A 26,505-nucleotide genomic window follows, 5' to 3' on the forward strand; every position below is an offset into this window, starting at 1 on the left:
ATTTTGCTCCGAGGTGTCTGAGCAGGGCTGGCCAGGAGCATGGAAAGTGGCTTCTCTAGGAGCAGGCTCAGCCCTCCCCTTTCTTCCCATGGGCAGCAGCCGCCAGCCAGTGTCTGCCTCTGGGTCTCTGGGAGCTTGCGGGTTCCACCCAGCGCGGTCCTGCCGCACACTAACGGCTCCTGGTCTCTGGCGCCCCCTGCAGGACCACCTGTCTTACTTCCATTTCGTGGGCCGGATCATGGGCCTGGCGGTGTTCCACGGCCACTACATCAACGGCGGCTTCACAGTGCCCTTCTATAAGCAGCTCCTGGGGAAGCCCATCCAGCTCTCAGACCTGGAGTCGGTGGACCCGGAGCTGCACAAGAGCCTTGTGTGGATCCTGTGAGTCTGCGCGGGGAGGCCGGGGCTGTGGTGGAGGTGGGGAGCAGCAGCCCAGGCAAGGCCCCGCCTGCCACTGAGCCTGCTGGCAGTTTGGCCAGTTTCTATTTCCTGAATTCCCATTAGATTATCAGAGGTGGCAGCCCCAGGTGTGGTATGGCCGGTTTATGTGTCTTGACACTGGAGTGCCTGGTCAGCCCAGAAGGAATGCATGCATGCATACACGCGCATACACACAGCCTAGAAGGAATACACACACACGTGCGCGCGCGCGCGCGCACACACACACACACACACATGCTTAAAACTGTAATGGCTCTAGGGAAATGAGAGGAGCAGGTGGGGCCCAACCTTGCCTCCGTGCAGTCTGGGGGCCAGGGTCTCGTGGGCGATCATCCCTCCAGAGCTGGCAGGGCGAGGCAGGCGTCCCTGAGGTGACCGGTGCCCCATGTGTCGGGCTCACAGGGAGAACGACATCACCCCGGTGCTCGACCACACCTTCTGCGTGGAGCATAACGCCTTTGGGAGGATTCTCCAGCACGAGCTCAAGCCCAACGGCAGGAACATCCCGGTCACGGAGGAGAACAAGAAAGAATATGTTCGGTGAGGCCCTGGGAGGCGGTGGGGCCGGAGCCGAGCAGCGCCTGGCAGGCACCTGGTGGGGGCACTGACCTGCCCAGGGGGTGAGAATCCGGGCGCCAACTGGTTGCTCACAGCGTGAATTGGCCTTCCAGGTTGTATGTAAATTGGAGGTTCATGAGGGGAATCGAGGCCCAGTTCCTGGCGCTTCAGAAGGGCTTCAATGAGCTCATCCCCCAGCACCTGCTGAAGCCCTTCGACCAGAAGGAGCTGGAGGTAGGCGTGGGGGTGGTGGGACGCAGGCCCCGGAGCCTGGCCGGGGGGCGGCTGCTGACGAGGCCCGGGCCGCCCTGCAGCTCATCATCGGGGGCCTGGACAAGATCGACCTGAAGGACTGGAAGGGCAACACGCGGCTGAAGCACTGCGGCGCCGACAGCGACGTGGTGCGCTGGTTCTGGCAGGCGGTCGAGGCCTTCGACGAGGAGCGGCGGGCCCGGCTGCTGCAGTTTGTCACCGGCTCCACGCGGGTCCCGCTGCAGGGCTTCAAGGCACTGCAAGGTGACGGATGTGGACGCGGGGCCACTGGCCCGCCAGAGGGGGCGGGGCGGCCGTGTCCCTGGTGGGGTCTTCTGCCCCACTGACCTCAGAAAGCCCCAGGGGCTGGTTTCCCCAGAGCAGAACTGAGGGGGCACCCTGGCCCTGGGCACGCGAGTTGCAGGGCTCAGGCAGAGCTGTCGGAGGGGCTTCCCGCAGCTTCGCCGAGCCCCGCAGCAGACCCAGTTTCTTCCTGGGTTCCTGTGCTCGATGCAGCCACCAGCAGATGGGGAGGCCTGGGTGGGCCGGGGCTCGGGCTCTGCCCCTGAAGTGCATTAACTAGAACGTTGTCTGCAAGGCTCTACAGGCGCTGCAGGGCCGCGGCTTTTCACCATCCACCTGATCGACGCCAACACGGACAACCTGCCCAAGGCCCACACCTGGTACGTGCCCTACCCAGGGACAGCCCCCCGTCCCGCCGGGCGCAGCAGGGCCTGGCCGTCAAGCACCCTGTCCCTGGTGCCCCTCGTGACCCTGGCGGCACAGACAGGCCCAGGTGGGAGTTTGGTTGGGGTGAGAATGTCTTCAAATCCTGGCTAAAGGTAACTCGTCCTCTCTGAGATTGAACCTGGGAGTTTCCCACCGTGCGAGGGGCAGAGCGCAGAGACGGACTGTGTGACTCGGTATTGGGCATGAAATAGTTGTAGATTGAGTCTTCCGGTAATCCGTCCTCTGCCCCCCCCCCCCCCGCCCCCAGCTTTAACCGGATCGACATCCCGCCCTACGAGTCGTATGAGAAGCTCTACGAGAAGCTGCTGACGGCCGTGGAGGAGACGTGCGGCTTTGCTGTCGAGTGAGGCGGCCACGGGCCACCGCAGATCCGAGCTCCGTGTCCTCCCCGGGGAGCTGGCTGAGCACTGGGCTTCCGGGAACCTGAGCGGAAGGGAGCCGCTCCCTGGGGGCAGTGGGGGGCTGGAGATGGGCTCGGTGCTCCCACCCCTTCCATCACCCTCCACGTGGCGCAGCCAGGGCGAGAGAGCCGGATGCTGCCACGGGCCGCAGCCTGGCCCAGGGCTCGGCTTCCTGAGGGTCGGGGCGGGTGCGGGGCTGCCTGTTTACTCAGGGAACAGTCCCCAGGCACCGCCTCCAGCTCAGCAGCTCGCGGGCCTGCTCGAACCACAGCTGTCCAGTCAGACGCTCCTGCCCGCGCCAGCCCGGCAGGAAGCCCGCACTTCCCTCTCGGCGCGCGGGAGCTCAGCCGCCCCACAGCCCGGGTGTTTCTCTTCAGGATATCCCGGGTAGAACGCCTCCTCGGAGAGTCCCTCTTGCTGCATCATCAACCCAGTTCACAGCGTTTCCCCAGTGAACCCCCACCACAAAACGGAGCTTAGACAGACCAAAGCCAGCCCGGGCCCGGGCCCGACCGGGACGGTGGGCAGCTCCCTCTGACCTCAGCCGGCCTCGGCACCCCTCATTTTGCACAGAAGTCTGAGTCGTACTTTTAACCCGCGTGGCAGCCGAGGGGCTGGGGGCTGAGGCCGACCTGCCCCCCGCCCGGTGTCGCCCCCCGCAAGCCAGGCGGCCCCGAGTGGAGATGCAACTGGGGGGCTGGGGGGGCTTCTCAGAACCATGGAGAGCAGCAGTGCCCGGGCCTCCAGCGCCCCCAAAGAACACGGCAGCGAAGGGTCATGCCCCGGTCCAGTCCGGTCTGTGCAGCCCGTCACTCCCCCTCTGCGTACCCCACCAGCCACCCCTCAGGGACGCCGCAGCCCTGCTCGCCCCCCCTCCCCCGCCGTGTGCCAGGAATGTGGGGGGGCCCGCGGCCGGGCTGCTCCGCCTTCCTGAAACATAGTATGGATTTACAAATTGGTTTATTTTTGTTTCTCAACCACTTTCTAATGTATTTTTTAATTTATTTTGTAATGTCTTGTTTTTAAGTGTTGCTGCTATCCTTGTTATTCTTCCCACTGTTTTTATTGCTGATTTATTTTGTGAAAGTTGTACACTAATGTTCTGTTTTTATGTCAAAATTCAAAAGTATTTAAAGAAATACTAGTTCTATTTAATGTGGTCATGGAACCCAGCTGGAAACACAAGACAAGCAGTGATTGGACAGCAGGCTGGACCCAGGGGTCAGGGTCATTTTGTTACATATGCAATAAACTCACAACTTTACTTTTCCAGCGTGTTGAGTGGTGTGGAGATGCGGCAGGGACATGGGTGCCCGGGTGGGGTCCAGCCCCTGCCGGGAGACAAGCATCATGCGACACACCTCTCCCAGGGCCACAGCACCATCTGGAGGGCTGACCATGGTATCCACACTTCTGCAGCCTCAGAGCCAGTCACACCCAACCAGGACACCATCAACTGGTGTGGGGGCTAGGGCAGGGCTGGGGAGACCCTGTGTGGGGACAAGGAACTGCCCAGGTGTCTGCTGAGGAGGGGGCGCGGGCCTGGAGGTGGTCACTCCAGCAGCAGCTGAGCCCTGTCCCCGAGTTCCCCCAGCACGAGCCCTGGTGTCAGCTGGAGCGTGAGGTCCCTCAAGACGAGCTGCTGCGCACCCGGCAAACACAACAGCACACGCTGAATTTCTCTGTGAAATGGAAACACCTAAGAAAGTCAGAAACCTCTTAAATGCATCAACAACAAGCCCGGCAATGGCGGGAGGAGGGGACAGCTGGCTGGCATGGGAGAGAAAATTCAAGAGGATTCTGGGGGGTGGGGGTCACACCCAATGCTACTTGGGGAACCACGTGGTGCAGTGATTGAACCAGGGTCGAGCACGTTCAAGACAAGACCCTCAGCCTCCGCTGCCCCCAGTCCTGGGGATCCAGCCGGGAGCCTCACGCCTGGGAGCTGAGTGCTCTCCCGCTTGGTCGCACCCCTGGCCCTCTAGTTACTGCATTTCATCCCGACGTGTCTCCTGGGATATGCAATGTAGGTCCTTACACTTTACCTTCGTGAGTTTTGGAATAAGAGAAAAGCCAAACAGGTTAGATGACTATAAGGAATGCCCTGTAACCAGAGGAGTTAGCATTACTGTATGCGCTAGGACACAAATGCAGGTTGAGAGACTGGAAGTTGCTGGGGATTAACATCAGATGGATTAACATCAGATGGGCAGTAGTGCGTCAGGTGCTGACCTTGCCTGTGGCGGTCGATTCGCTGCATCGAGCACTGCCAGGGGTGATCCTGAGGGCTCGGGAGTCAGCCCTCAGCATGGTTCAGGTGTGGCTCCCACAAACATGTCACAGTACTACCGTTTCATCTAGAAACAGTTTGAGGGGCTGAGGCCAAAGCAGTGGCATGCACGCTTTGTATGCGGGAGCTCTGGGGTCGACCCCCAGTACCACATGGTCCCCCAAGCACTGAACCCAGCTCGGAGCACTGCAGGGCGGCCCAACAGAACAAAACAAAACTTCCCAGTGGCAATACTGGGGCTGAGGCGATAAGCGCCCACAGATGCGCACGTCGCCGAGGTCTCCCACTTTCCTCACACCCCACCTTGCCCGACACCAAACACCTTGGTGGTTTTCTAAATCTCCCATGATCCTCTTCTGCCATTCTGGCTTTTGGGGTGCCAGGGGCTGGTGTGGAGCCTGTGCTTCACTGAGCTGCACTCTGGAACCCCTGAACCTCTGGAGCCTCTCCCCTCCCCCATCCCTTCAGGAAACAGACGCCTTGTTCCTGTCTCTCCAACAGCTAAAATTATTTTCTTCCTAAGAATTTTTTTCTTACTTTTTGGGGGGGTCACACCCAGCAATGTTCAGGGATTACTCCTGGCTCTGCACTCAGGAATCACTCCCGGCGGTGCTCGGTGGGGGGGACCATATGGGATGCTGGGAATCAAACCCAGGTTGGTTGTGTGCAAGGCAAAAGCCTTACCCACTGTACCATCGCTCCAGCCCCTCCCTAAGAAATTTAAGCCAGCACAATTTTAGTCTTAGAACTAAAGGAAAGAAAAATTTCTAGCAAAGTTGTGGGATACAAAAAAAATCAATAAATCCTGTTTCTTTGTGCTAACAGTGAATAATCTGAAAGGGAAATTTCTAAAAACTCCAGCTTTAGAATATAACGGGTGGGAATGTGGCTGAGTGGGAAGCGCCTGCCTACGATGGGGGCCCTGAGGTGATCCTGGCATGCCAGCCTAGCCCACCCCCACGTAAGTAGGAATAAAGCAAGGAGATAAAAGATGTATAATGAAAAAGATGTATAATGAGACTAAGTTAAGGGAAACGTGAATAAAAGCCAGAAGACGCCCCCGGTGAGTGGATCAGAACATTACAGTGTCTTTACTGCCCAAAGGACCTTCAGATCCAACACCACCCCCAAAGACCCAAACACTTAAGAGACAGAAAAATTCCTCCTAAAATTCCTAGGGAATCTCAGGAGCTCCAACTAGTCAGAATGCCCTTGAAAGAAAACAATGCTGTAGGTCTCACACTTGGTTTCAAAAATGAATGCAAAGCGACAGTAATACACATGGTTGGGGTCAGAGAGCCAGATCAGTTAACGTGATGAAACCTGCTAACAGGCCGCGAGAACCTGAGTGAACCCAGAGACACGGAGAGACACAGGCAAAGGATTAAACTGGACTTTTGCCTTCTATCACATTTGAAATTTGACTGAGAATGAATCAAAGCCCTAATCAGAACTAAACAGATGGGACGGGGACAAAGCATAGGTCTGATGCTCTGTACTGCCAGCTGGGACCCCAGCGCCACGGTGAGCCTGACACCTGGGACCCCGGCACCACGGCTGTCTAAAGAGTGTGAGCTCCCGGCCCCAGAAGCACAAGGACTTAATGCAGAACCCAGCAGCTTGGAGTAGAAAAGTGAACGGACTATGCGTTAATCCAAGCCATCATGTCTGCCTGGAGGGGAAAGGGTGTTGCCCCATTCGCCCTCTCCTCTCTGGAAAGAAGATGGCGGCCACATGGGCACCTTATGGAGAGCAGGTGTGAGCCGGAGGTGCGGGGGCGACAAAAACCTCATGGGAAGGGGGGGTGTTCCGGTCCGTCCTTCATGCCCTACCGAGGTCACCAGTTGCCCCCCACGAGCAGCTCTCCAGCACAGCCACGGCCCCAGAAGCACAAGGACTTAATGCAGAACCCAGCAGCTTGGAGCAGAAAAGTGAACGAACTATGCGTTAATCCAGGCCATCATGTCTGCCCGGAGGGGAAAGGGTGTTGCCCCATTCGCCCTTTCCTCTCTGGAAAGAAGATGGTGGCCACATGGGTGCCTTATGGAGAGCAGGTGTGAGCTGGGGGTGTGGGGGCGACTAAAACCTCATGGGAAGGGGGGCATTCCAGTCCGTCCTTCACGCCCTACCGAGGCCGCCAGTTGCCCCCCACGAGCGGCTCTCCAGCACGGCCACGACTCCAGAGCACAGAAACCAATCTCTTAATTATCTGACTCTCAGTAGAAATACTTCCAGGGTTAATTAGCAAAATAGCGGAAATCCAAAACCAACATTTAATTCTTGAACACAGCTGTAGAAAGCGAATCACTTCACAATGCTTTCTCAGCATGTCTGATTTGGGGGGAGGGGGTAAACTCTAAATAATAGTGGTGCATCTTTTATTGAAACAATGAATCTAATCAAAGCAGATAAGAGTGTCAACTAGAATTCATCTACCTCGCAGGCATTGGGAGGGGTGGGGGATGGGGTTTTATTGGGGTTCTTCGTGGTAAAAAAAAAGTATTGGTAAAGGGAAAGGTGATTGATATTTGCATGACTGAGACCTAAACCTGAAAGCTTTGTAACTTTTCCCACGGTGATTCAATAAATAAATTATTTTTTTAAAAAAAAGGGGTGTGAGCTCCAGTAACACGTGTGAGCACAGTAAAGTGGTGAGCACCACAGCCAAGCATGCAACTTCCAGTCACTGCAAAGCCCCCCTTCCCCCCTCCAACACACACACAGAACCAAAATAACAAACTCCTTGGAAGAAACAGGAAAAGACTGGACATGGCTCAGTCTCTTGGACCAGGACATCGAGCCTGGGCAAGCAAGAAAAAAAATAAGTTGAACCATGCATGTCAGAACTTCAATCACATACATGGACGGGCGAGCCACACAACAGGAGGAAAGAGCAGTGAGCCATGGTCAGGCGTTGAGGTCACGGACACACCTCAGAGCCTCACCCCTACTACCCGCCTGAAAAGCTGACCAGGAAGGAGCTCGAGCATCACGACTCAGTTTCCTGGAGCCAGTGATTACACAGGTTTAGTCTGAGGCCACCTGGGGATGTCCAGGGACCACTCCTGGCAGGGTGGGGGGACCATCCATATGCAGCGCCGGGGCCTGAACCCCGGCTGGCCGGGTGCAGGGCAACCTGCCATATACTCCCTCTGATGCCAACACTGAGTATAACTTTTTCCCAGTAAGAGGCACAAACAGCCAATACACTCACTAAAAGAGAAATCGTTGACGCTGAGGGCAAAGCAAACTGAAGCCTAGAGGCACAGATGCCACCTTGAACCATGATGGTTATTATGTCCTGTCCTGTCCTGTCTTCCCCGTTGTTCATCGATTTGCTCAAGCGGGCCCAGTAACGTCTCCATTGTGACACTTGTTACTATGTACGGCATATTGAATATGTCACAGGTAGTTTGCCAGGCTTTGCCGCGCAGGTGAGATACTCTTGGTAGCTTGCTGGGCTCACCGAGAGGGATGGAGGAATCGAACCTGGCTTGGCTGGGCTGGCTGCGTGCAAGGCAAATGGTTATTATAAGAAAAAAAAAAAAAAAGACATGTCAGCGACAGTGGAAGGCTCGTGCACCGAGGGGAGGCGGGAGGGCAGCAGGCGGGCACCCGTTCACAGCAGCGCTGCCCACAGCCCACGTGTGCAGGCAGCCCACTTACCCTTGACGAGGAAGGACACGGATGGGGTGTCAAGGGCCCGCGGGACCAAGTGAAGCCAGCGCAAAAGAACCGAGAGCGTGAGACTGCTGGGAATGGTCTCCGGGCAGTGGGATGGGGCCTCTCAGGCGGCTGGTCGCCAGGGACTGACTGAGGTGTAGGTGAGCTGAGAAGATGAGGGAGTCTGAGACTGACTGGCCTGGGGAACCTAGTCATCACTCAGCATGTTAGTAGGGGCAAGTTGACAACAGAACTTACCTCCAGGAGCGTTTGGAGGCCTGGGGTTGTTACCTGTGTTTCAACCATGCCTATGTCACAGGTGCTCGAGCTTGACGCTCCTCGGTTTGAGGCCCAGAACGTCATGTGTGGATGGGAACGGCCTGGGCTCCAAGACTCCTTCCTCTTTCGGCTGGAGCTGGGGAGGCTGTGGACTGAAAAAGGGAAGCCGTGCTTCCCAGCTGTGTCAGGTACGAGCCAGGGCGTGCCTGGGCCTAGGGCATGTGTCTCGTCCCCAGTGGAGCCGCCCCCGGACACTAGTCCAGCGCCTGGTTGGGCGGCCAAGCCTGGGCACGACTCTCCACAGCCCCTCAGGAGGACGGCGGCAGAACGGCTGTCTCAGTGAGACGTAAGGACCACAGGGGCACCTCTGCCACCAGGGCTGATGGCATGTGGCAGCTACAGTCCTCAGGGCTCCAAACACAAGGTGTCATTCCGTAATCCCAGAAGGTTCCAGAGAAGGGTGGACGGCATGAGCTTGCAGCAGAGCCGAGCCATCTCCAGATCTGATGCCAGGACCTTAGGGCTCACCTGGTGGCAAGTCCCTCTCCGTGCAGGGTGGCCACCTCAGGGCCCGTGGCCATTGGGCAAAGCTTCTGCCACATTTGGTGACGCCCCTCAGCTGGGATGTTGGCGAGGCAGGCCGACCTCGTGGCTGCTTCCTGTCGCATGGGAGCCGGGCAGGCCACGACATCTCGGCCTTGCTGAGGCCACCCCTCCGTTCATGGGTCACAGAGCCGCAGCCTGGGAGGCGCAGGCAGAGGTGAAGAAACTTCCTGCAAGGGCCCGCGGACTCCCAGAGGCCGAGGAAGACACATCTCACCACAAAGGAACCACAACATATCCTGTTATAAAATATTTATTCTAAAAAATCACACTGTACAAATTTAGATAGAACATTCTCAACGCACCTATTTATAAAAATGTGAACAGCCCAGAGTTAACGAACAAATGTTCGTAGCTGTTGTTTCTTTTTAAATTAGGAAGAAAAAAGTGATTCTTTCTCAGTTCCACTGATAGGAGAAGTCTGTGAGAGACGGTTGCTGGCGGGGCCCTAGGCTGGACCCTGGGGGAGCAGACCTGTGGCATCAGGGAGGGGGCAGTGTGGGAGAGGGCAGGTCCGACGGCTCAGCGTGGACAGTTCCGGCCACTGTCACACCCCTCTCCTGACCGGAACCAGCAGGAACTTGACTGCAGGATGCTGAGAGGAACCGGCCCGGCCGGCTGGGTGGAGCCCAGGGGGTCACAGCCAGGGGTGCCAGGCGGGGTCCATGCGGCACAGGTTGTCCAGGCTGTTGGCAGCGGCCACCAGGGTGCTCACTTTGCTCTCGCCGCCCTCGAACTGGGCGAGGTTGTGCAGGCGGGTCATGATGGCGGTGACCGCCTTCTGCACCAGGGTCACAAGCTGCTGGCTATCCATGTTCTCGGGCTGCCCAGCAGCCGACAGCGGGGATGACGTGTCCTCCTGGGTCTTCTTGTGCCAGGCAATGATCTCATCACGCAGCACCGTCTTCAGGATGCCGTCCACCTGGGGAGGGGCAGTGTCTCGTCCCTGGCCGTTTCCTGGACCCCCCGCAGGGCACAGCACCCCAGGCAGCTGTCACCTGTCTGTCCTCCCACCCACTCCGGGAGCTCCTGCTGCAGGGTGGTCGGGTGGGAGCAGGGCCGCAGAGCACCCCCAGGGGCTCGACACTCTCCTGCTCACACCCCTCGGACCCGCACTGTGCACCACTTCCCCAGAGAAAACTGCTTCCACAGCAGAAAGGGAAACCAAGGGCCATCTCTAACGGCGGCAGAAAAAGCCACCGCAACACACACATGGTCACAGCCGCCAGAGGGAAGCACTGTGAGTGGGTCCCCCGGGGTCCGGGCCTTGGGGACGGACACCCCCACACTTCTGTCTAGCATGGCGCCAGCCGACTTACCTTGAAGTTCGGCTGTGCAAAGCAGCGGGCGACGGCGATCATGGAGGCGGTGAGCGGGCCGGAGACCCCGATGGTGGTCAGGAACTCGGAGATGTTGGGTGTGAGGCGGAAAGGAACGGGGCGGTTGGCATCCAAGTCCCCGGTCGCGTCGTTTATGTCAAACCGGAAGTAGGCGACATTGAGTTTGCCAGTGTCCTGTAGGCGGCAGAAGAGGTGTCAGCAGCGGCCACAGGAGAGAGGCGGGGGGTGAGGGGCGGGGGAGAGAAGTGGGGGTGGCCTGACCCCCATTACCTGCGCAATCTGGAGCATCTCAGGGTTGAGCCTGTTCAAGTGCAGGACGAACTCGGCAAAGCCGATGAGCGCCAACTGGATGGTGAGCACCTTGCGGAAGGCCCAGTAGTCGGTGGCGTTGGGCAGCGCGTGCAGCGCCCACTCCTTCAGCATGCTCCGCGGGACCATGTTGCTCTGCACCTCCTTGAGGATGTCGCGGAGCACCTGAAACCACAGCCACAGCCCCGGGCTCGCACCCGCCTTGGGAGACGAGCCATAATCCCTGCGAGGCTCCATGCACTCACACCACCGACCCGCAGCAAGGGCCAGTGCAGAACCTTGTAGAGAAGAGGGAGAGCGGTCCAGGCACTGAGCGAAGGCAAGCACGCCAGCCTGGACAATGGGGCCACGTGCTGTGGTCTAAAGTGCCCAGCTGGTGTGGGCTGACCCAGGGCTCGGGACTGTCTGGGCGCGAGGAGGCACCTTAACCCCGGACTACCTCTTCGGCTTCAAAAAGAACGAGGAACTGACAGACACATGCGAGGCTGCCTGGAGCCATTCTCCAACCACCCTGAAATGTGTCTGCGTGGCCGTCACGTCAGGAGCCCAGTGCCCAACTCACTGACCACCTGCCGCCTTGGCAGGAAAATTCTGAGGCGATCACGCACGTACACTTACTGCGGCTGTCGGGCTCCATGCCGCCCTCCCTCTCCCCACAAACACCTCAGCCCATGCCCCAGGTTCCCGAGGGAGGTACTGAGCGGCTTGGCCAGCACCGGGTCGTGGGAGCACAGCCTCCCAGGAAAGGAGCACCATGCAGAGTCCTCAGGACTGGCCAACCTCAACAAGTCCCGAGAGCCAAGGCTGGAGTGTCCGAGACTGAGGAGCTGCCGGGACCTTCCAAAAGCCCAGCAGGGGAGCACACGCAGCTGGGCCATGCCCACAGCCCCCCACACCCTCCCTGGACAGAGGTAGGTTCCCACCTGTGGATGGGGAGGGGCAGAAAGTCAACAGTCCCTGGAGCAAACAAACATGGGGGGGGGGCGGGGGGGGGGCGGCAGGTCACCGTCCCACCTGCCACTCTGACTCATTTCTTAACTATGGCCCTGAAACCTGCTCCCCAAATCCCAGGGTGCCTCAGCGATTCTCAGCCACCCGGCCTGGGGCCCAAGGCGAGGGCACAGGGATGCAGGTGGTCCCAGTGACGACTGAGGGAGGGAGACCCCAAGGTGCAGGGCTGTGGCCAAGAGTCAGCTGCTGTCAGGCGGTCAGTGCTGACCCCTCCCAGGGTGGGGGAGGGTCGGGAAAGGCCACCCGGCACCCCTCAGCCCACACCCACCTGGTGGCTGGCCTGGGTCCCGCGCGCCTGCACCGTGGCCAGCCGGTCGTAGTAGCGTGAGATGGGGTTGTCGTGCTCGATGCCCTTCTTGGCGCAGCGCTGCTTGTAGATCTCCACAAGGGACAGGGAGGAGGGGTTGTCTTCCACGAGGCGCATCTGCGGGGACACTGCCACCACGCGGGGAACTGGAGGCAGAGGCGGAGGGAGAGGCAGTCAGCGGCCACCCCTGGCACCATGGCCTCCGGGAAAGCCTGGCCCAGTGGCAGCTGCGGCTGCGGGTGTCTGATCTGCCCGGCCCTGCCCCCGAGACACAGCAATTCTCCACAAGGCTGAGCAGGAAGCAGAGGCCCGGCCCCGCCCACCTGCTCAGTGAGGCATGAGAATATGGCCTTAATCAAGTGTCTATGGTGACTATAGTGCAGTGGGTAGGGCGTTTGCCTTGTAAGCAGCCAACATGGCCGACCCAAGTTCGATTTCTCCGCCCCTCTTGGAGAGCCCGGCAAGCTACTGAGAGTATCTCGCCCACACAGCAAGCTACCCGTGACGTATTCGATATGCCAAATACAGTAACAATTGCCACAATGGAGATGTTACTGGGCCTGCTCGAGCAAATCGATAATCCATGGGAGGACAGTGACAGTAACATGGTGATGTTAACTTGTCTGCTGGTGTCAGAAGGCTGGGCCCCCTCCTGAAAGTCAGACTCATCAGGGGACCCGACGTCCTCCCCAGTGTCAATGAAGACCTGCTCAGAAGTGGCACAGCACCATCTGCACGTAGGACAGGGCTGCCGAGCTCAGGGCGGTATGGAAGGCCCTTTCTCCAGGGCGGTGTGGATGGCCCCCCCAGGGGGCACTCCCAGTGACAGTGCTCGCACCTGGGGTCACCAGAGGGTGTGCCCCTGCGCTTTCTCCTGCCTGCATCTTCAGGCCACATTTGCTGGTGACTCGGTGCTCGGGGGGACCAGGGGTGCCAAGAATGGAACCCGGACTGCAACCAGCCCATCTCCACCTCAGTTTCCTCAGCAGAAGAGCAGCAGACGCCCCAAAGCCCTGCTGAAGCATGGGTGGACATGGACTACACTGGGCCAGAGTGGGACGCGGGTGTGGACTTTGGCTGATGGTATTTTGTGGAACAGAAGAGCAAACCAGCCCGCACGGCCCACGGCACCCAGCCACTGTCTCCGGTCCCCACAGGGACTTGGTGTGAGCCAGGTGTACGCGACACATCCAGTGTGACTGGCCCCAAGAAGCCACGTCCAGGACCTGGACTGTCACCAACCAGTGCCTGAGGGTCATCTCCTGGAAGAAGTGGAGAAAACTCTGCACCCAGAGCCGAGCCGAGCCCTGCGCAGAGGCCGCACCTGCCCTGAGCCGTCCTCCAGGGAAGACTCAGGTGGGGAAGCCGAGGTGAGGGTGACCTGTAGCCACGGCAGGGCCAGAGGCAGCTGGAAACGCTGCAGGAGTCGCCCGCCGACACCCAGAGACAGAGGCTGCTGGAGGACCCGCCACCGGGGCCTTTTCAGAGTCTCCCCTGGAAAGTGACATTTGCGAGAAGCCCCCAGACGGCCTGGGGCAGCGGAGTAGGGACAGGGTCCCTGGGGAGGCACAGCTGGCCAGGTGTGCATACACACGTGTGCATGCACACACACAACACACACGCGCGCAAACACATCTCAGGAAGTGCCTGGGACATGAGCATGAACATAAACACACAGACACATGTCACGCATCTCAGGAGGGGCCTGGGACACACACAAATACATGCACACACACAGGTATGACACACGCACACAAACATGTTACGCATCTCAGAAGGGGCCCAGGACACACACATGCACATGTACACACAAACACATCACACATCTCAGCAGAGGCCTGAGACACACATATGCACATGTACACACACACACACACACACACACACACACACACAATCTCACACCTCAGAAAAGGCCTCAACACACACACGCATGCACACACATAGAGAAGAAACATGCAGACACACGTCACACATCTCAGGAGGGGCCCGGGACGCACGCACGCGGGCTCACCCGTGAAGAACAGGTGCCTCTTGGTGGTCTCCTTCCGCTTCTCCAGGCAGGGGTTGAGCAGCCGCAGCAGCTGCAGCACGCGCTCCTCCCGGCGTGACTCGGTCAGGCAGGCGTCGTTCATCACCAGGTAGGGGTAGATCTTGCCATTGTGGCCGCGGATGTACAGCCTCCGGGCTGCGGTGTTATGCTTCTGCACAATCTCCACCCGGGGCATGAACCTGCCAGACAGCCCGCACGCTGACCCCTGGGACAAACTGCAAGCTGACCCCAGGACAAGCCACACGCTGACCCCGAAACAGGCCTCACGCTGATGCCGAGACACGCCCCGCGCAGGCCAACCCTGAGACACACCCGAGTACGCTGTATGCTGACCCCCGCCAGCCTAGTGGAGAGGATGTCGGGAGCCAAAGAACAGAGACGAGGGGTGAGGGGTAGCATGGGGAGCTGTTCCCAATGTCTGGGCCCCAAAGGAGAGTCTGGCCACGTGGGACACCACCCAGCCTGTCTCAGGGAGGAGGGCCCTGCAGGGTGGCGTGTGCAGGCAGGAAACTCACCGAGCGATCTTGATGTAGTAGTGTGTGGGCTTCGGCATCAGAAACTCCCCGGGAATCTCGACCTCAGCTGTCTGTGCGGAGAAATTGCTCAGAAAACGGCACTTTTCTTCTATGAGGAAGAATTTTGGAAGTTGCTTCGTTTTAGCTTCCAAGATTTTGATCCACTTTTTCAACTTCGAAATGAGATTGTGAAGTTTCATCGACCCTGGGACACTGAAGTCAAAATCTTCAAGATAAAAGGTGAAAAGCAGCTTTAATCATCGGATCACTCTCCACGGTCTCGTCCGCCTCGGCTGATGTATCCTCCGTAGCCACGGTGCCAGCCCGACCCAGCCCGCCCAGCAAGCAAGGCGAGCACCAGGCCCAGCCACACCTGGCAAGGACCACCCAGCCTTGCTCCTGCAGGAGCCAGGCCTGGACAGGCAGAAGCCTGCGGGGGAGGTGGGGCTGCGGGACGGGCCGCCTACGTGTGCCGTGAAGCTGGCGCCACGTGGCCCAGGGGCACCTGAGTGGACCCGGAGAAACGAGAGCCCCAAATTCCATAACAGCATCCACTGGGTGCTCAGGGCAATGCAGGCGCCACGTGGGAACTGAAAGCTCTGGTCACGCGTCACGGGAAGGCTAGTGTCCCGGGGAGTGATCCCAGAGGCAGTCGCCTGAGACCTAGACGTGCTGGGGAACCACAGCCACACTTCCATCAAGATGCACCTGCAGGCGCCCAGAAAAATCGGGGCTGTGGCTGCTTGGTCACTCAGCCAACAGCTCAGACAGTGACCGTGGAATTCTACAGGACGCTGGATAGCGTGTGGCCGTCCTAGGCAAGTACCCAGAGACAGGCAGGCTCAGGAACACCCACAGAGCCGCAGGGAGGGGTCCCGCACCAAGGACTGGAAGCCCAAACCATTCACCCACCCACCACGCCCCCACCCGAGAGAGGCCGCAGAGTCTGACAGACACAGCCTGGCTCCTGTGCCCATGGCTACGTTCTCTGCTGCTGGGTTACCGGGGCTGAAGGTGGGCTGTGAGGGTGTGTACCAGGGTTCATGCTAAGGGGGGGCTCTACGCATCACCCCAAGGTGGGGTAGCCACAGGGTCGGGGCCAGCAACGCAGACACACGCGCTGCGTCCAGGGGAAGGCTGGGGGCGGCCAACTCACCGCTGGTGAACTGGCCCTTCAGCTTCTGGAAGACGGGGTCCTGTGCAGTGGCCTGCGCCCGCCGGGCCAGAGACTCGGAGGCAGCGCTGGAGAACATGGTGGACACGTTGGAGACGTTCTCCAGGCCTACCCCGAACGTGCTCACTAGCTTCTTGACGAAGTTGAGCGTGTGGGGCGTGATCTTGGCATCCGACACGGCGCCGCTCTTCTCGAACGCCACCGAGTAGCACTTGGCCAGGCCCTGCTGCAGCTGCCGGAGCACCTATGGGAGAGCCCAGGGTCACCCACCAGCACCGGGCGCCGCCGAGCTCGGGGACAGCCCCTCCTCTCTCTCACACCATGGCCACCGGGCGCTAGCCGGCAACATGCCACTGGATTCCCAGCAACAGGAACAGCCCAAGGAGGGGCCGGGCGTGCGTGGAGCCGAACGCTCGGTTCCGGGCGGGAACGGCCTCCCTGGCTCCGTCACGTCTCTCGCCGCCTCCTCCTTGCTTCCTGCTCCACTGACCGGGGCCCCACGCAGGCGGGCTCCATGACCACCACACCGACTCGGAATGACCGGCCGACCCCGAGGGGGACAGCCACGTCCCCTCCGGGCGGGGCAGGTACCTCTTCGTGCCAGTTCTCCCGGAACCAGACCATCTGGTCGACGATGCCTTCCAGGGAAGACAGCAGGGTGGGGTGGAGCTCCCGCTGCATGTGCATGATGCGGCTGCAGCGCCACATGGGCGCCGTCGCTCTTATGGGCCCTGGATCTGATGCAGAATGGGACTGGTTACCCACTGAGCTGGGCTGCTGCTGTCCAGAATCTGAGAGCGACACACACAACGCCCGCGTCAGCCCCGCCCGCTCCCGAGCACGCGCGCCCAGCCGGGCCGGCTGGGAGGAGACGGGGCGGGGGCGGGGGGCCACGGCGGGGAGAGCGAGATCCCACTCCACAGCACCGGCTGCTCCGCCCGGGCCGGGGGTCCAGGGAGCCCGGGGGCAGAGGAACAAGTCTGTGACTCGGCTCCGCGGAAGGAGAAAGGCCAGAGCTGGCACCCAGGTTGGAGGCGTGGGGCTGCGCCCTGGTACATATTGCGAGGGGGAGGGAGGGGGGCGGAAGACCCCTACTCTAGCTCGGAGAACCTGCCGGCAGCCAGGCCTGCTCGTTCATCTGGGAAAGTCAAACCGCAAGTGCAAAGTGATATTTTATCAAAAAGAGTCACTTGCTATGTCAGAAATAGGTTTAAAACAAAATAGCACCCAGGTCCCAATTTTCCACTTTCAGTTCACTTTCTTCAGATGATGAGTGCACGAATCTGGGGGCAGCTGAGTCAGGAGGAAGGGGACAGGTCACCTCCACGCTCAGAGTGCCTGGGGGAAAGGAACAGAAAGCTCTGACCGGGTCCATCTGCCCCACGCAAGGGCCATCTCCTACTCTGAGAACAAGCTCTATCGTCCGTCAGGTGATCAGTATGCCGATTCTTCCAACAGCCAAAGACATTCTTTAAAACCGCAACAAAATGCAGCGGGCTGAGGGCGCCCTGGGACAGGGAGGCGGGAGCAGCCCTGGTGGAGGGCGGATGCTGGAACCATTTATGTAGGAAACCCGAGCACGGAACCGGAAATGAAATTTAAAAACTAACAAAGCAACAGAGACCAAGCACCAGCACCTGTGGCCCCAAGGGAGGCCGTTACAGCTTGCCCAAGGGAGCCAGACCCCAGGGCCAGCCGTCGTTACAGACGGTGTTTCTTGTGGACGACTCAGAGGATGCTGTCATTAGGACTACAGGCCCCCCAAGTGAACTCTCCCTGGCTAAGCGCCAAGGCTGACCTGCCCCTGAGGCCAGACGAGGCCAGAGCAAAGGTGCCGCATCCAGAGGGGAGCCCGGGCCCCCGCACCTACCGCTCTTGTAGCGCTCCCGCTGCTCTATCTTCAGAGTCAGGTAGAGCGTCCGGATGGGGAAGTAGACAGCCTGGGGGTATACGCGTCCAACCTGCTCGGAGACGAGAGGGAAGAGGGGGCGGTGCTCGTGACCTGGGCAGCTCGAGTGATGACAGCCAGCATGGCCTGGAGGGGCTGGGCCTCAGGGCCACACAGAGCAGGCAGCTGAGCCCCGGGAGCGGCTACTTCTCAAGCAGGGAAACTTCCTTGGATCCAAAGATCCAAGTGCTGAGGGCTGGTTCATGTGGAAGGCACCGCGAGGTCCCTCAAGCACCGGGAGTGACCCCTGAGCACCGAGCTGGTTACAGCCTCTGAGCACTGCTGGGGCTCAGAATCAAAATCAACCCCCGCACAGAGCACTTCACTAGTCCTGACAGAGACCATTTCTGACCGAAGAGCATGTCCACTGGGGCCTTGAGAAACTCGAGTCTCTGGATCTTCCTCAGGCAAGGAGCAGAGGAACAATGAACAACACCAGCCAGTCTGGATGCGACTTCACCATGGAATGGGGGCAACTAACACAAGGTAACAGTCTGCGAAACTCAAGGTCCTCATTAAGGGAAACCACCAAACCCGGGCTTTAAGGCTCCCACAAAACAGCCAACTGGCTAGAACCGTGCCCAGGCCTTGGCGCCTGTGGAAGTAGGATGAGGCCAGGCCACTCGTCCCGGGCAGCCAGCTAAGGACAGGGAGGGAGGGCACGGCGACATCAAATAAGCTCTATCCCACCAGCACCGAGAAGTGTAAGCCAAAGGGAAAATAAAGCCAATTCTGGGCAGAAGGGTGAGCTCAACCTTGAAGTGTATGTTCTGCATGTGGTTGAGTTCAAGGCCTGGCATCACACGGTTCCCTGGAGAAGCGCTGAGGGGCAACCGCAGAGCCAGAACTGTGGACACCACAATCAGCATTTATGCACCCGCAGCGAGATAAGCAGGAGGGAGTGACGGGAGCAGGCCCTTGACCGCTGTCCCTCTTCCACTCACTCAGGGAAAGTCCTGACAGTCACTCACGCAGCTCAGGTGTGAGTGGGCGCTGGCAGAGAGGAGGCGCTGTTCCTGGTTCTCTTCTCTAGACTGAGTCCCAGTGAAATCTTGGGGACCACAGGGGGCACCCGGGATCAAACAGGGGACGGCTGGATACAAGGCAAGATCCTGAGCACCTACACTGTCCCTCTCTAGCCCCGTGAGTGAGTTTTATAAGAAAGAAACACGAGGTGTGGTGATCTCAGATGAGACACACTCGGATTTCTAAAGCTGGGGTCCTACCTCCCCATGGCCCTCAAAAAGGAGGAATATTCTGAAACCACTGACTAGTGGGCGGAAGCCGTTCTCCAGGCCTGCCAGACTGTACGCCAGCCCACTCAGGCGACGTCCCTGCTCAGATAACAGCAGCTACCACCGGTGCTGGAAGTTCAGGCCCCGTCACGGGCAGGAGAGCAGCTCACACCCTCAGAGATGCTCACTTGCATCTTGGTGGCAACACGTTCAAGCACAGAAACGATCATCTTAGTCCTGCGATGCTGACGATTTCTTCTCAACACTGGCATGTCTTATCCTACACTCTCGCTTAAGTAATTGTGCTTTACACCAAGTGCCACGCGCCTCTCACTGCAAGTTCCGTCTCCATTTCATTTGCCACGGACAGCACGCACGCCCTTCTGAGAGCGGGGAACTGCCTAATGGGGAACTCCCGTTACTCCCACCTGGCTGATGAGGTTCAGGAGCAGTTTCCCCTCGGAGCCCACCAGGCAGGTGAGCAGCTGCGGGATCCAGGACAGCCACTGGATGGGGGGTACGCCGATGCAGTACTTGTCCACAGCATCTGCCAGAGTGTTTTTGTCATCATCGAAACTCAAAAGCCACAGCACCTGAGGGAGAAAAATTCCGCAATTCAATGAAAATTCTGAGGCTCGTCACGTGACATCATGTTATTCATAACCAGCAATAGAAAAAAAATTGTCTGCTGTTGTCTTTTCAGCAGATCTGAATGAATGTTGGGGTAAAATCCCAAATAATAATGGTGGGTCTGGTGTCAAAATATTGAATGTAATCAAAGTAGAGAGAGAGTAATGTGGAAATCATCTGCCCCACAGGTAGGGGAAGGGTGTGGGATGGGGGTTTACTGGGGTTTTGAGGGGTGGGGAATAGGCACTGGTGAGCTACGGGTGTTTCATTGTATGACCAAGACTTAAACCCGAAAGCTTTGTAACTGCTCTCACGGTGATTCAATAAATAAAAAATAAAAAATGGAAAAAAAAAAAGTCAGGCAGAGTTCATGCCCAATTCAATCAGCTAATCAATGGCTGAATAAATAGCAGTACTCCTACATTAAAAAAAGAGAGAGAGAGAAAGAAAATTCCGAGGCTCTTAGTCCAGCTGAAAGATGAACAGGAAGCTGGGGATATGTGAGAACCCTGGTTTTCTCCCTGGTGCTCCCCCCAAACACTGAGCACCAGTGCGTGACCCCCAAAACAAACAAGACCACCGAAGTCCTCACTGGCAATGTGGAAGAGCACCTATGAGAGAGCCCACGATGTAGGGAGACTGGGACCTTCTCACAGCACTGACAGGGAGTGTGGTTCTCACCGGGGTATGCTCTAAATGCCAGCACTAACCAGTCCAGCCTGCTGGCTAAGGGCAATCAAGGACCCTCCAGAGGGCCAGAAACAGATGGCCAGGTCCTGCCCACCTACTAGTCCACATTAGTCAGCTCCCCAGTTAAATGGTCCTTGCCAGGGGGCTAAGAGGAAGATGGTACCTGCGTGCTGGGAGAGACACGGAGGAGGGTCCGTGTCACGCTCTCAGCATGCTCCAGCTTGGCTCACATGCAGGCCAGACTGGACCTGACGCCAAGGAACCTACAAGCTCCAGCCCCTTAGGACTGGATACAAACGTAGAGCAGTGCGCGCTCCCTACAGGGCCTCTGCCCTCTGTCCTCTGGGGAGCTGGAAGAACGCGACCTTGGAGAAATGACAACTTCGCACCCCAGGCCTGGCACCAAGTGTCCACTGTGAGCACAGCAGCCCGGGGAGCCCAGTGGGTGAGTCCTCCGGGCAGATGCACCCCGGCGTGCACTCCAGGGAGGGCACCGCACTCGACCCCACGGCCGACTCCGGGTCCAGTGCTGCTGTTCAAAGCCCCGAGACCCAATGTCCAAGCAGGCAGGAAAGGAGAGAGCGCGGCCCCCGGCAGGGAACAGACCCAGAGGGCCCCCACCTGCGAGGGGCTCGGGCGAAGTGAGCAGCCGTCTCACCTTGGCCAGGTACTTCCTGGACTTGCTCTCGTTCTGGTGCCGGCACGCGTGCAGGTAGCAGGTGATGGCGGACACCCCCAGGTGCAGCTGCCGCTCCTTCACAAAGATGTTCTCCAGGTAGTCGCCCCACATGGCCCAGGCCTTCACCAGCACGTCGTGCATTTGGACAGCCGCAGAGAAGGCTTTGTTGGCCTCTTCCGACCTGAGGACACACCAGCACGGCCACGGGTCAGTCTGTCCGAGCGACCCAATGAATGAGCCTCGGAGAATCCAGGGCACGTCACACATTCAAACTGTGTGCCCCGGGCCCCTGGCGCACTGATGGGCCTTTTCTCCAGGGCTCCCCTGTCGTGGGTGAGCAATGCGGCGACTGTGGGTTTCCCGCCAGCTGAGGCTTCCACCGTCCACCTGCGCTGAGGCAGGGCTGGGCAGCTCCTCCGCGTACCTCACATCCTGCTTCAACTCAGGGACGGTTGCTTTTTGGGGGAGGGAGAGGGAAGATGGTCAAGACAATCTTGGTGGCGGGGACCAAGCTGAAGGACACGTCCTGGTTCTACAGTGACCAGGAGCCCTAAGGAATGGCAAGGCTGTGTGGGCCTGGCACGGGACAGACATAAGTCAGTGGACAGAACCGAGTGTCCAGAATAGACCTGTGTTGGGAGAAAAGCCCCTTTTGGTCTGCTCTGAAGTGCCATACTAGTTCTTGGGCTCACCCTGGGCGGATGTTCCCAGAGCATTCAGAAGCCTGTCGCAATGTACATTTATGATCACAGGTCAATGCTGCCATGGGACAGGACCCTGGGATAGGAAGTGTCTGGCAGATGTGCAGGTGACAGCCTATCCATTATGATCAAAGGAAGACTATAACCCTATCTATAGAACCATAATGAAACAATATACCCCTATCTATAGAACTGAGGGGAAACACATGTTTGTTCTAACCACTGTGACTACAGTGACTAACTGCAAATATTCAAGCCTGTATCAACCTCGTATGCTCAATAAATTGGAACCACTTGATGGCCCTCCCCTCCGTGCTCGTGTGCTCATTTCTCATTTGTCGGTTGTTGTGGAGGCGGTGGCATAGGTTTGCTCTTTTCCCTCGGACCCCTCCCCTCAGCTGGAAGGAAGCTTGGCCTGTCCTCAGGACCCTGAGCGGTGACCCCTTGCTGGACAAGGGAGCGCGCTGAACAGAGCCCAGGAGAAGACCCCAACAGACTGTTCAGCCCTGACCAGCTGATTCTCAACAAGGAAGCAAGGCCATCCCAGAGTCTTTTTGCAACAAGTGGTGTGAGGAACCAGACTCCATGCCCGTGGGAATGAATGAATCTGGACCATGAGCTCACGCACGTGTGAAAACTCACAATGTACTAAAGACAAAGGCAAATCTCTTAGAAATCATAGCAGTAAACATCATAACCTCAGGCAAAGCTGCCTTAGAAACAAGACCAAAAGCGTAAGTCGTGGGAGGAAAAGTGATACGGTGAACTTCATTACAGTGATAAGTCTGTGCATCAGGACCCACTGAGAAGGGGCAGAGACAGCACAGGGAACACAGGGAGTATTGCGTACTGACAACGCTCAATCTGAAAGCGCCTCATCTGGGCAGAGGACTCAGACAGAGCCAGATACCCCCAGGGACAGGCAGAGGGGCCGGGAGACAGCAGCAGGGCACCTGGCCAGTAGGCGCAGGGTCCTGGGCCCCACCCAGCACTGGGCATCTGGGTTGTGCTGATGGCCCGTGCCAGCCCGCACGCCCGGACACTGCTGAGAGGCCATGGTTGGGCACACACCCGACTGTGGGGCCTGCTGGGGACAGAGCTGATAGGTTGGGGACTGGGTTCGGCCATGGGGCTCACACACCCCTGGCTCTGGTGTTCCCAAAACCACAGACTCAGCTACACCAGGCAGCACTGGCACACATGGGCAGCAGCAGGGATGCAGCGAGGCGGTTGATGCGGCCCCGGGCTCCGTTCCTGACCCCCTCACCGCTGGCTCCTCCCCAGGGGATGGCCAGCCCCGCCCACCCCACGGCCAACTGCAAAGGGGTCGGCAAGCACCTCAGGAGGAGTGAATGCTGCCCCAAACCGCATGGGAAGATGCGGGACTGAGTCCGTGAAAAGGATGGTAAGTGCTGTGCATCAAGGTGACTGCCGCAAGGCGCCACTCTCAGAGGGAGGATAAGCAACACACGACGTGGTAACGACCCTTAAGCCACACTGATTTTTAGCTTTGGCGTCCCACTGACTTGAAGTTACAGAAAACTACTCTGATAATAAACCATGTGGCACAGTTTTCTCATCTCATGAGACACTTACTTGTTGATCTGTGCCAAGAACATCCCCTTCAGAGCATAGAACTCAGCTGTCATCTCTTTTGTAAAGTACTTTAAGTTCGTAGACTCAATAACCTCAAGGCCCTGTTTTTAGAAAAAAAGAAATGGAAAAATTCTAACAAGATCTAGACAATGATATAAAAAAGTCACTGAGATACTTATCATCTCACGGCCTGATGGTCACTGACACATGTGTGTGAAGGTGTCTGAGCGCTGCTTATCCAGTGACAATACCGACGCACTGCCTGCCACACTGGGGTCGAACCCACGGCCTCACCACACAGACACGCCCCGGCCCCTTGTGAGTACTATTTATGTTGGACCACTGACGCTCACCCCAGGCCTGGCCCCCAGGGTCTGACTCCCTTCTGTGCTCTGTTTCCGTCGCCCCCTGCTAGTTTTCAATTCACATGAACCGAGTTATGGAGAACAGAGACCAGGAAATGCTATTCAAACACAAGCGATTTCCTTTCCTGTTCCGCTTTTTTCCCCCTTTTAGGCCACACCCGGCGATGCTCAGGGGCTACTCCTGGCTCTGCACTCAGGAATTACTCCTGGTGGTGCTCAGGGAAACATATGAATTGAGTGGCCATGTGCAAGGTCCACGCCCTCCCTGCTGTCCTACACTCGGGCCCCACCTTCCCTCTTCCTGCTTTGGAAGGGCTGTTCTCCTTAACTTCCATCTATAGAAAGTTCCAGTCCTTGTGCCCTCCGTGACGAGAGCAGGTGTCTGCGGGCACAGCCCCGCATCGGCACGCACCTGCATGCACTCATTCTTCCCCATGACTCCGGCCAGCTGCAGGTAGCACTTCACTTGCTGGCGAATCTTCTGGAAGCAGTCCACGATGGGCACGGTGGGAATCGTGTGGATGCGACTCAGTATATCCAAAGCTACGTTGACCAGCCCTTGTTTCCGGGCGATTTTCCCGTACTGGATGATGGCTGAGGCCGAGGCGTGAACCCCGAGCATGGCGTTATTCGAGCTCGGGTCGTGCTGGGAACTGTTCTCGTAAGCCGTGACAATCGCTGGAGGGTCGGGAAACAAGCTGTCAGCCCCCAAAGCCTTCAGAGCCCCCTGCAGCGACACGGACTCTAGTCACCTTGTCCCTGACTCGGGATGTAAGTGAAAAAACAAATGTGGTATATGGAAGTGGGGGGTGGGGGGGCGCGGTGATGAGTCCGCGTCGCTTTTCCTCGCATTTTATACTCAAAGGGCTGAAAAGTACCGTCCCAGCTAGCTCCACTACGAAGGCCAGGCTGCCGGGTGCTGGACACGGGGACACATCACCCAGCCTCGGCGAGAGGCTCTCGCTCGGGGTCCTCACAGCCCACGCCCCCAACTCAAAAGGCAGTGTCTGCTCTGACTAGAAAAATCTCAGAGGGCGGGAGGGGGCAAGGCGGGGGGGGAGGGGGGGATGGCTCCTCCTTCCCCTCCCCCATCCCCACCGAAGAGAAAGGAAATTCCGGTTAAAAACCCACACGGACACAGACGCGAAGACGACATGAGAGAGAAGAGCGGGCGTCTGGGGAATTACATGGTGGAGGCATGCCGGACCAGGTCGGTTTACCCTGGTAATGGTGCTGCCGCCACATGAAGACGCTGCTCCAGTGCGACAAGTCGTCGGACACGATGGGCAGCCGGTTCCGCCATGTCTTCACCACCGTCTTCATGTCGTGCAGGCTGTTGCTGCGGCCCAGGTTGGCGGGCTGCAGGCCCGCGTTGATCTGGGCCGCCTCCTGGAGCTCGATGATCTGCTGGGCAGCCTGGGTGGGGCCGGGACGGGGAAGACGTAGCATGGGTGACCCCGCGGGAGACCCCCGAGCACCAGCACACGGCTGCCTCCACCCACACTCGTTGCTCAGGAGCCCGGGACAGCCCGAGTGTGGCCGGTTCCCGGGGTCCTTGGCCAACTGCCGGATGGACAGAGCTTCCAAGTCCTCCGGCTCCCGGGCTTGATCCTTTCCTCGAACCCTCAGCCAACCCGGAGCTCGCCTCCCGGGCCGCCCCTCCCCCTACAGGCCTCACTCTGTTCCGCTCCTGCCACAGTGCTGACCCGGAGCTTCCTGCCAAACTTTGTCTTAGAGTAGATATCCTCTGCCTCGGAGGATGCTCCTTTGGGAAGAATCCGCTCTAGCTTTTCTCAGAGGATGACCAGAGCTGACCCGGACACAGGGGACACGTCACCCAGCCACCAGTGGGAGGCTCTCGCTCAGTGCCCTCAAAGCCAGCACCCCCGATGCAAGAGGCAGCATCTGCTCTTGACTAGAAAAACCCTAACAGGCCAGGGGTGGCCGTGGGGATGCCTCCGCCTTCCCTTCCCTCATCCCCAAAATATAGGAAATCTGATAAAGACTAACACAGAACCTAGTTCAGTACTTAGTATCCCTCTGACCCTCATCAAAACCTGCTCACAAGAACTTTCTTTTTTTTCTTTTTGGATCACACCCAGCAGTGCTCAGGGTTTCTCCTGGCTCTGCACTCGAGTTACTCCTGGTAGTGCTTGGGGGACCATATGGGATGCTGGGAATTGAACCCGGCTCGGCCACATGCGAGGCAAACGCCTTCCCCACTGTGCTATCACTCCGGCCCCTGCTCACAAGAACTTGCCTGTCCGGCTCGAGTTCAAGTTCGTTCAGGCCCTACGCAGGGATTTCTGAAACCCCACCACAGGCTAGCTAACGCCACGTCACGCGCTCGGAAACAGTTAACTTCTTACAACAGCATTAAAATACCCCCACGCCGCTGTCGGAAGCGGACACCTGAGCATGCAGTGCATTCCATAAGACTTCCATCAGCACGATATCCGCTGTCCCCAAGGAGACCTGTCCCCACGAACAGCTACCCTCTGCCCTCCGTCCCCCAGAGGTGACAGCCACCAGTTTCCCGACACAGAGGAGCCCCATCTGCCTGGCTCCCTCCCTCCCTCCCTCCCCCCCCCCCCTCTCTCACACACACACACACACACACACACACACACACACACACACACAGCCAAGTGTCCTGCATCTGGCCTTCAGGTTACCGTCCGATGTGCTCATTTGCCCTCTCTGACCCTGTTCCGA

General features: G+C 58.4%; 2 protein-coding genes across 3 annotated transcripts in view; one reads left to right on the forward strand and one right to left on the reverse strand.

The window, feature by feature from the left end:
• SMURF1 (SMAD specific E3 ubiquitin protein ligase 1) overlaps positions 1-3,666 on the forward strand; it is a 69,227-nt gene extending 65,561 nt beyond the window's left edge. Inside the window, exons 13-18 of one of the 2 annotated variants that reach the window (XM_056128501.1) lie at positions 203-381; positions 844-981; positions 1,113-1,233; positions 1,314-1,515; positions 1,850-1,934; positions 2,249-3,666. In XM_056128501.1, coding sequence (XP_055984476.1) covers positions 203-381; positions 844-981; positions 1,113-1,233; positions 1,314-1,515; positions 1,850-1,934; positions 2,249-2,348 — 825 coding nt within the window. In that variant the 3' untranslated portion in view covers positions 2,349-3,666. The remainder of the gene's footprint in view (positions 1-202; positions 382-843; positions 982-1,112; positions 1,234-1,313; positions 1,516-1,849; positions 1,935-2,248) is intronic. The other variant, XM_056128502.1, reaches the window with a different exon arrangement.
• A 5,808-nt stretch (positions 3,667-9,474) lies between these two features.
• Positions 9,475-26,505, reverse strand: part of TRRAP (transformation/transcription domain associated protein) — an 87,308-nt gene continuing 70,277 nt past the window's right edge. The window contains exons 60-73 of the mRNA XM_056128491.1: positions 25,011-25,206; positions 24,203-24,468; positions 23,426-23,526; positions 21,108-21,309; positions 19,558-19,722; positions 17,817-17,907; positions 16,538-16,737; positions 15,929-16,190; positions 14,773-14,998; positions 14,219-14,436; positions 12,166-12,350; positions 10,848-11,051; positions 10,557-10,751; positions 9,475-10,159 (exon numbers count right to left, since the gene is read on the reverse strand). Coding sequence (XP_055984466.1) covers positions 9,875-10,159; positions 10,557-10,751; positions 10,848-11,051; positions 12,166-12,350; positions 14,219-14,436; positions 14,773-14,998; positions 15,929-16,190; positions 16,538-16,737; positions 17,817-17,907; positions 19,558-19,722; positions 21,108-21,309; positions 23,426-23,526; positions 24,203-24,468; positions 25,011-25,206 — 2,796 coding nt within the window. The 3' untranslated portion in view covers positions 9,475-9,874. The remainder of the gene's footprint in view (positions 10,160-10,556; positions 10,752-10,847; positions 11,052-12,165; positions 12,351-14,218; positions 14,437-14,772; positions 14,999-15,928; positions 16,191-16,537; positions 16,738-17,816; positions 17,908-19,557; positions 19,723-21,107; positions 21,310-23,425; positions 23,527-24,202; positions 24,469-25,010; positions 25,207-26,505) is intronic.

Source organism: Sorex fumeus, unplaced genomic scaffold (genome assembly GCF_029834395.1).
Source record: "Sorex fumeus unplaced genomic scaffold, SorFum_2.1 ptg000064l, whole genome shotgun sequence".
NCBI classification, from domain to species: domain Eukaryota; kingdom Metazoa; phylum Chordata; class Mammalia; order Eulipotyphla; family Soricidae; genus Sorex; species Sorex fumeus.